Raw genomic sequence first — 9,184 nt, forward strand, 5'->3', positions numbered from 1 at the left:
TGCCCCCTCCACCAGTCACCTGCCTGCCATCTCCTTTTCGAGCACACCCGTGGCACCGCCGGCACGTACAGCAGCGCAGGCCACAGCGCCCAGAAGACTCCTTTGTAGTCTTACAGAAAGATGGCAAATAAGTGATTTCCCTGATGGATGCTGGCCGCAGCTGGGGACCAGCCCGTAGCCAAGAGGGCCTCGGCTGCAGCCATGTGTGGGACTGTTCAGAGCGAGGCTGTTGAACAACAGGCGGCTGCCATGGGTCCGTCCCCTGGCTGGTCTCAGTGCTGTGCCCTGGGCTTCATGCGATGCTCAGTGCCACAGCTGGAAGGAGGGATGATCCGGCTCTGCTGGCAACAGAGGACTGGCGTATATACATGGAGGCGAGCCCGTACAGGGAGTCTGTGCGCACAGCTGGGCGGCGTGGGTTACAAGCATGCAGGCAGAGATCGCTGGGCCTCCCACAGCACGAAGGACAACAGCTCCTGGGGTAAGGTCACTCGCCTGCTGCGTGGCAGCCTGGGTCTGCTGGTGCTCCCGTGGTACGTGGTGGTGTGCAGGGAGGCGCTGGGGCAGCCACCCTGCTCTGTGCCTCGGCAGCAGTGAGTAGCGGAGACCGTGAGTGCCAGATCAACTGGGAAAGGCCGCGGTGCCAGGTTTCTGCAGCGGCTCTGCAGAGAGATGCTGGTTGTGGAAGAGGGGGTGACGCATGGGGCAGGGCCCAGATGTGCTTCGAGGCCATCAGGCGGGCAGAGACGTGGGTCAGGGCTGGCAAGGTTGGGCCGCTGGTGGAGTGGGACTGGGTACGGAGCATTTCGGAGCATTTGACTGGAAGCAAATCGAGGGTCTGCCCATGGGAATGGGCCGAGCGGCTTTGCAGCAGGACTGGGGAGGCGGAGTTCCTGGGGCTCGTCTCAGCCTGGTGCCGATGGGCTGTGAGAGGCAGCGAGACAGCTTCTCTGCTTCAGCTTCTACCCTTGAAAGATGCTGCTTTAGGAGTGCCCCAAACTCAAAAGGTAGCAACGAGCTGTAAGCGCTCAAACTGGGTGACGTTAATTGCTTAGTTAGGTTTGTGGCTGTGCGCCTTTCCCAAGCGGCCTGAGCCAGCCCCAGCTAGCACATGTGCAGGGAATGGGGCTCAGCTGGCCGGCACCTGGTGGCCTGCAGGCTGTGTCTGTTTGGCTTGTGCTCTTTGGGGCTTTACAGAACACCTGGAAAGGGATTATTCCAGCCAGTTCAAAGCACTGATCTCCAAGAAAGGATCGGTGCCACAGGAAGCATGGCGGGGAGCCCAGGAACTACTGTTTGTTTGTTCAGGGGGGCGTGTGCCTGGTCTGGCACACCCAGGCCTGCACCATGGCCTACAGCACCACCGCCACATCCTCCCAGCTGGCAGCCTCTGTCCTCTGCCCCTCTCCCAGAGGCTCTCCAGACGCTCAGGGACACCAGTGGTCATTGGCGGTTTCTGCTGCCCAGTTTCCTCCGCTGACTGTCATCTGACTTGTGCACCCGGAAACACTCCTTCAAGTTCTGGGCTCGGATTTTGGGGTTCAGGATCTCCTCCCCCATAGAACTGGGGAACCAGCCCCTCTCCTGGTCATGAAGACGCTCTCCAAATATCCAGCCTGAGCAGAGACAGAGACAGGCATAAATGGGGCAGGACTGGCCCTTGCTCCTGCGCTGGGACAGTTCTGCTGGGAAGAGCCCATGGAGCTGGTAGTGCTTTCTGGAAGCTGCTCGGAGGCCCGTGCTGGAGTGAACCCAGTTTGTAAATGCAGCCAAGGAAGCCTACTCACCTGAGCAGCGCTGTGTTTGGACAACTGGCTCAAGGGCTGCCAGCAGAAAGCAGGCACTGCTGCCCCGAGTGCCCTCCGCTGCCCCTGATGCAACAAGAGCGGTCCCCAGCAAAGACCCAATGTGACCAAGTCCACCAGCTACAAGTGTGCCCCAGAGACCAGGACCGGGTGGCTGCGAAGCATCATCAAGGTAAGAACAGCTCTGGGTTACATCTGGGGTGGCTCTGCCAGCCCTGCCACGGCCCACGGCTGGTGCCAGGGTGGCTGTGCCAGCATTGCCACAGCTCAGGGCAGCCTGGATTTGCTGTGTGTTAGGAGGAGGCAGTAACTCCCTCCTGCTGTGATGCTGATGCTGGGGTCTCTCCCTGGCTGGAGCGCCTCTCCTGTCTGCTCGGCAGCCGCCTGCATTGAGCAAAGCCCACCCTTCCACAGGGACTCCCAGCCCAGGCCCATCCCGTCCCCCGTACCGTACCGTCGTCTGTCTTGTCTAGGATGTTGAGGACGTCAGCCAGTTCTAAGGACAGCTCATCTGGCTGCTGGGCCACGTAAGGGTGGACACACTGGATCTGCGGGCAGTCTGCCAGGGAAGAGGGCGAGAGTGAGGGACGGACCTGGACGGAGCCTGGGGCAGGACAGCATGGCTCGGGGCGCGTAGCACGGCAAGCTCTGCGAGTGGTCCCTCTGATCTGGTAAGAAACCCTGCGGAGGCCAAGGGGTGCCCCCCCAGCCACAGGGACTGGGGGAAGCGACTCTGGGGGGAAGGGAGCCAGGTGTGCATCGGCACCGCAGTGCCACCCGTGAGCAGCTTGGGCAGGAGGGAGAGTGCTCGTTCAGCCCAGCCCAAGTTGGAGGGGAGCGAGGTCAGGGTCAGGCACAGAGAGAAGTGGGTATTGATGGTGGAAACAGAAGGGGAGCCCAGGGAGAGGGATCAGCTCTGGCAGAGGCCCCAGGCCTGGGGCTGCACTGAGATCAGGGCAGAATAAGGTGCCTTGGGCTAGGGGTGAAGAGCTCCTGGCTCCCATGCAGTGTCTCTTACCAACAAGTCTGGATGTAAATGAAACGAACTTGGTTCTCCGGTTCGGGGCCAGCGAAATCATCCAGCGCTTCATTTCACTCCTGGATAGGGGAGACGAACCGAGGCTGTGAGCGTGAGACAGTCGTAGGGACCCCAGCTCTCCTGCCCAGTCAGCCCTGGGCTCCTAATTCCTCCTCTCACGGCCCTTTCCTGCCTGCCCCCCCGCCCCGGGTCCTGGACTCAATGGTGACGCTGAGCCCACACCAGTTGGGATGTCACGCGTGCCACAGTGCCGTGGGCCCTGCTGCATAGGCCTGGGTTGCTGCAGGGCCACCAGGCTGGCTGTCCCCCCAAGCAGCAGGATCCCCCTTTTGGGGAGCAGCACGGCTTCAGAGAGCCAGCAGCAGGGCGGCGGGCCTGGCATCCTCTGAGCTCTAACCAGCAAAGGCAGCTCCTGGCTGGGCTGGGTCAATAGGAGCAATTTTTCCCGGAGAAAAGCAGCCAGAGGAACCGTTTATTCCCACAGCTGCTATATGAGAACGTTTAAAGGGCAGAGCTGATTAATTCACTCGCAGACGAACGCTGCAGCATACCAAGGGTACTGCTCGCTTGGCAGAGGATGAGATGAGAGACCCGTGTGAACATGTCACCAGATCCAGCACACTGTTGTGCAAAACCTGGGCCTGCAGCAGGAGGGTGAGGATTTCACAGGTGCTGGGGGGAGCGCCAGGCCTGGTGTTCCCTCGAGGCTTCCCTCAGCCCCGCTTGGAAATGGAGCAGTTCATCTTCACAGCCTTCAGCTCCTGCCTGGAGGACCAGCTGTGCTCCCAGCCCCGAGGGAGCGAGAACTTTCTACCTTCTCAGATCGTAGTTTTAAAGCCTGAACTTGACACACATCTAAAGCCACCAGAGTGTCTTCTGGGAGGAGAGAGGCCTAAAAGGGAGACGTGAAGGACGAGCGTTGGCAGGCTGATCTGCAGGGCTGGGAATACCTTGCGCTTCAGGGCTGAAGCACGATGCCAAGGACCGGTGAAAACACCTGCAGCCGCAGGTTGAGTGCAGCCCCTTATGCCATGAAGATGAGGAGGATGAAGGCCCTGTGTGCACAGAGATCAAACGACAGGTCTTGCCGTGCTTGTGGCCATATCTGCAGGCTGGCCTTGCCCACAGCTCCTTGCAGTGCTCTTTCAATCCTGCCTGCAGCCTCCAGCTCCTCTCAGCCTGCAAGGGGCCCACCTGTGCTCCAGTCCTGTCCCTGCAACCCGCTGTGTCCAGATGTACTGCCAGCTCCTGGCAGAGCCCACCCAGGGCATTAGCTGCAAGCTGCCACCACGCAGGTCGTCATTGATGTGTGGGTTCAGAGCTGGGCAATGCTGCAAGACCTGCAGAACAGATGCAGCAATCTCTGGCACCCACTTATCTCTTCTAATTCTTCAGTTTTCCAGTTTGTGACTGGTACTGCCGCTGATCATCCCTGCAGCTCTGGAACAGAAGCCTTCAGCAGCTGCTACATCACATTTCAGTGCTCAAGACCTGTTGGCAAGCCATGTGCTGGATCACATACTCACTGTGGCCATCCAGAAGATAGGACAGGATGCAGAAGCACAGAACTGCAATTCCCTCCCCTGAGCTGAGGCAAACCCTGGCCTGGTTTATCATTCTCTGCACAGCTAAGTCTCACAGACGTCAAATGTGCGTTTGCCCTGTATAATGTGACTGACATCTCTATTTTCAGTACAGCAAAGCTGCAGTCATGTGTCTGGGGAGAAGGTGCAGTTGCTCACTGCGCTGGGGGCTCGTCTTCCTGATGCCAGTGCCACACTGCGCTGCGGGGGGGTCAGGGTGCAGCCCCTGGAGGTGCAGCAGGACGTGGTCCCAGCTGGGGCTGGTGTTCGCTAAGGGGATGGATGTTGAACGCTGGCCTAGTGACAGCAAAGTAGCAGCAAGCTGGGGGTGCACATCATCTCTAGGAGCTGTTTAGCTGGTCATACGCGTACACCTGTAATAGCACAGAAGCTGTGTCTAGAAAACGTGGGCCTGGTAAAGCTTGGGTCAATGAGAAAGCTGTGCCCTGAGCTCTGAAACAATCAGGTCTGTGTTTGCGCAGCTGAATCATTTGCCCAGTCTGAGCTTGTTGGAGCCTGAAGTGAAAAAATCAGTGAGCCAAAAATCTTGTATCCAGGGAGACAAGGAGGCCCCGAGCAGCAGAGGGCTGCACAACGTCGGCATCGGCTGTGGAAGGTGCTGAGGAAGCGGCCTCTTCTCCCACCTTTGCCTATGAGCAGGAGCCATTTTGCTTCACAGGGCTGGTCAGGCACGGCCTTGATCTTAGTGAGTGAGCCAGCTGAGCTGCTGGAGTACGTACAGCGTACGTCCTCCTTGCTTTTTCTTTCTGAATATGCTGCGGGCTGTAAATCAGTTGGGCTCCTGCACCAGGGCTGACTTCTGACCTCTCTGTCCCAGAATGCAAACTGTCTGTCCATCCTCCACCCTGGATGCTACAAATACACCATACCGGAGAGAAACCTGCCCAGTTCACTAGTGCCTTTCTGTAGGAGAGGACAAAGGCAACCTCGGGAGAGTGATGCTGGGCAGAGAGGTTTGTAGGGCCAGCCCAGCTGAGCAGCGAGATCTCTGCCTTGCCTGACCCCAGTAAGCCTGGACAGCTGGTCCCCATGCAGGCAGGGTGCTGCCCTTGCACGGGTGTAGGGAGAGAGCACTGCTGAGTGCAGGCGGGGTGACTGTCGTACTCACTGGGACGATGCCTTGAGCATGTAGCTGGCCTCCCGGTCATCTGCATTCTCCAGCAGCCTCAAGATGAAGACATTGGCCAAACTCTGTCCCTGATCTTCTAACTCCTCTACCCGAAGCAGCCCCCGGGGAGCAGAATCAAACACTTGGTACTTGTCCCTGGGAGAGGTTAGAGAGGAGATTAGGAAAAACTGCAGTTATCCCAGGCGACTTTGGCTTCAGCCACCCAGAACTGTACTGAGGACACAGACCTGGAACCGCTGCACAGCAGGAGGAAAAAAGATATCCTGCTGTGGGAAGGGATGAGCGAGTGGCTACAAAAACCCACTGCAGAGCAAGAAACCCCCTCCTTGCTCTGCCTTAGGCATCCCGCATGGCCCAGAACAAGTTGCTTGCTCTGAGCTCTCCATGTACAAAACACAGATGGTGCTCCCTCAAAGGGGACTGTGAGGCTTAATTCATTCCTATTTGTAAAATGCCTCTGTGTTTTCTGGATATAAGCTGCCACAGAAGCAAAATATTTCCAGGCATACAGACACTGCGGCGACATGTTTATTAGAAACGTTGGACTGGCGAGATGATCCCTACCGGTGAGTCTAGTTAATGCTACAAAGAACACGCTGTTCTCTGGGACCCGTCTGTGCTGCTGTATTTCACCAGTGTCTAGTTGCACAAGACCTGGTCCTAAGCACGATGACATTCTCCTCCTCCTACAGCAGGTTACACCATGTCAAATATAACCACCAGCCTCAGGCCTAAAATTATACCCCTCCCTGATGCTCAAATTTTCTAGCCTGCTTTCTTAGAAGTTTAACTGACTAAAACTGAGCTGTTCTTCAGGCAGCGATGACTCAAAAATCACTTCTTGAGAGGAAGACAGGCTTCCTGGGTCAGCCCACCAGTTGATGTAAATCATTGCCACTCTGCAGAAACTAGTGGATACAGGCTCGCTTAGCCTGCCGGGAGACCTGGCCTGGAATCTGTTTAAGTCCTGTTTGCTATAAATTTTCAGCTGAAGAGAGCTGTGCCACCCATGAAGAGTCAACTGTGCCCAAAGGTAAGGTAACCGCCGGAGGGAGGTGTACCGGTCAGGCCAGAATGCTCTCCCTGTGCCTGGGGGACAGGATGGGGGCACAGCATCACAGCTTGGATAAACCCAGGGGCAAACAAGACTAATGAAGTGCCCCGCGTGCTACCCAAATTTTGCACTCACCCAGGAATTTGCCGGCAAATTACCAGCAGATCATTGAAAAGGAACAAGTAGATTTCTCTGAAGAGTTTCTTGGTGCGGAGCGTTCGTGATGTCTTTGGACCATTCATTTGCTGCAGTTCCCCCTGCTTCAGCAGCCAGCGGGAGTGAGAGATGATGGGCACAGACTAGAAGTGAGGAAAAGACGGCAAAGATCAGGAGAACAGCAAAAACCCATGGGCTTGATGCGGTCAAGGTGCTGAAAGCAACAAGAGACGCAAAATGAAGGCTGGTGAGCTCCCATCACCACAACCTGCGCAGCAGAGGATGGAGCAGAGCTGCACAGAGAGGGCAGTGTGCTCTGCCATCCACACCGCAGCCCGGCACAGCGTGTAACAGAACTCAGGGACACGGCAGGGGCCCGAGGATGAACAAACACTCAAGGACGGCAATGCTGAAGTGCCAACTGCTGGATTTAAACACCAGGCTACGCCCTGCACAGCCTGATCCCATGTCTCATCACCTGGGTTGAGCCTTTCTGGCCAGGGAAACTGACTTTCATTCGGCCTTTTGGCTACAAAAACCCCAGGCTAAACGGGTTCTCACTGGTTGGGTGTGACCCAGCCAGCAGAAGATACCGTCCACGCAGCCACAACAGCACTTCTGCTAGAGTTTTACCACACATTGTGTTAAAAACAAGAAGCCCAGAACAAAGCACACCTTATATTACAAGAACACTACGTTTCCAGTCAAATGACTGAAATATTGGAAAATATCTGCTACACTTTTCACCTTCACTCCCTCCCTGTGTCCGTTACACGCACAGTGGCACAGTCTGTCTTTCCCCACCCTTGCACTTTTTTCACCAGCCAGTGCCCAAGGCAGACCGGCTCCAGGGATGAACCAGCTCCTGCCTGTCATTACAGCCTCAGCTTTACAAGAGACGAAGGCAGCCTTGTACCTACCCCAATCTAGTGCTGTCCTGTGGACTGTGGTCTAGCCTGGACATGCTGGTAAAGTGCTCTGGAAAAATCAAATTCTTGGTCGCCCAGTGTGGCTTTCCAAACAAATGGTCTCTTTTTTTGTTTTGTTTCAGTTGTTCAGGCACATGAAAAGGCTGCTGGGAAGCTAAATATGCTCCTTAAAGTTTGTGAAGCAGACTGAGAAGATCTGAGAAGCTTCTCTATAGCACTCAAGAAAAGAATTGGCAACTTTATACTCAGCATTGGAGTTTCATGGTGTACATTAAATGAGATCTGGTCAGACACTCCTAAATATTCAGTCATTCGCTGACTGGAGCCAAAATAGATCATCAGCAGGTAATTAGAGACTGTACATAATGCATAAATGCAGGGCTGAATTAAAATGGTGACACAGTCTTCATTCTGGTATTTTCCAGCTTTAACGTGTTTTGTTTTGTAGCTTTCATCTTCCTTTAACACCATTTGTAATGTAAAATAATAGCTGAAAGCTGACCTGCATTTTGAAGAGAGGTGAGAGGGAAGAGCCACAAGTGAGTCCTGGAGCAGGAGCCACCCACTTGCGCGCAGGCGGTTTGATGCCAGCATGTCACATCTGTGTACACGCATGACACACTGGCCTAGTGCTGCCCCTGGCTTCTGCACTGTGCACACACAGAGATCACATGCACGGATGCAGTGCTGGTAGCAGCAGCATCCCCTTCAAAGGCTTTGGAGGAGGACAACATGGACCAGACCACCACTGAACATTCACTAGAAGGAGTACAACTAGGTTACTACTGCCACATATCTGGATGCTGTTAGTTCGTTGCCTACAAAGGGTTACCAGCCTATGCTTATACCTTGATCTTGAATTCCAGTTTCTTCTGGATGCTGATCATCTGCTCTGTTCGGCTCATCTTCCTGACACCTTCATTACATGCTTTCACCACCTGGGAAAAAGAGTAAAAAGTTTTGCTTCCACTGGCCTTAAGCAAGTAAAGCGATGATGGACAGCACAGAAAGGCCTGACCGTGACAGGGTAAGTGCCCTGCTGTAACAGGGATTGACCAAGCCAAGCTCTTCTATCAGCACTGTATTTGCATGAAAAAGAGAAGGGGACAGGGGGGGAACACCAGAAAAAAAAAACTCCAAATGCCCAGAAGATGATGTAGCTGGAAGCTGACTATCAGAGGACATGTTAGATGGCTGCACTCTGTACTGAACCAGATAGTATTAAGCAATACTCCTGGTTGCACAGCAAAGGGAACAGCTCTTTTTCCAGATCCTGATCTACCATGTATCTCATCTTCTTTGTCCCCAACACTTGAAAGAAGGTACACGTGCAGTATCATCTTCAAGAAGAGAATGAAGCCAAAGATCTTCATTTCAATGATGCAAATGCTGTGGTTCTGCCAAGCAGCACCGGACGCCAAGGCTATGAAACATCCCAGGGAAAGATGCGGTTATACAGAGGTCAACT

The 9,184-nt window shown here is 54.9% G+C and overlaps 1 protein-coding gene across 1 annotated transcript in view; it reads right to left on the minus strand.

Moving 5' to 3' along the window:
• Positions 1–1,129: 1,129 nt before the first annotated feature.
• The window catches only part of NGEF (neuronal guanine nucleotide exchange factor), a 20,483-nt gene continuing 12,428 nt past the window's right edge, over positions 1,130–9,184 (minus strand). The window contains exons 6-11 of the mRNA XM_009708359.1: positions 8,565–8,654; positions 6,767–6,930; positions 5,557–5,712; positions 2,824–2,903; positions 2,260–2,364; positions 1,130–1,616 (exon numbers count right to left, since the gene is read on the minus strand). Of these exons, the coding sequence (XP_009706661.1) occupies positions 1,444–1,616; positions 2,260–2,364; positions 2,824–2,903; positions 5,557–5,712; positions 6,767–6,930; positions 8,565–8,654 (768 nt within the window). The 3' untranslated portion in view covers positions 1,130–1,443. The remainder of the gene's footprint in view (positions 1,617–2,259; positions 2,365–2,823; positions 2,904–5,556; positions 5,713–6,766; positions 6,931–8,564; positions 8,655–9,184) is intronic.

The sequence above is a fragment of the Cariama cristata genome, unplaced genomic scaffold, assembly GCF_000690535.1.
Source record: "Cariama cristata isolate BGI_N322 unplaced genomic scaffold, ASM69053v1 scaffold12789, whole genome shotgun sequence".
In the NCBI taxonomy this organism is placed as follows: domain Eukaryota; kingdom Metazoa; phylum Chordata; class Aves; order Cariamiformes; family Cariamidae; genus Cariama; species Cariama cristata.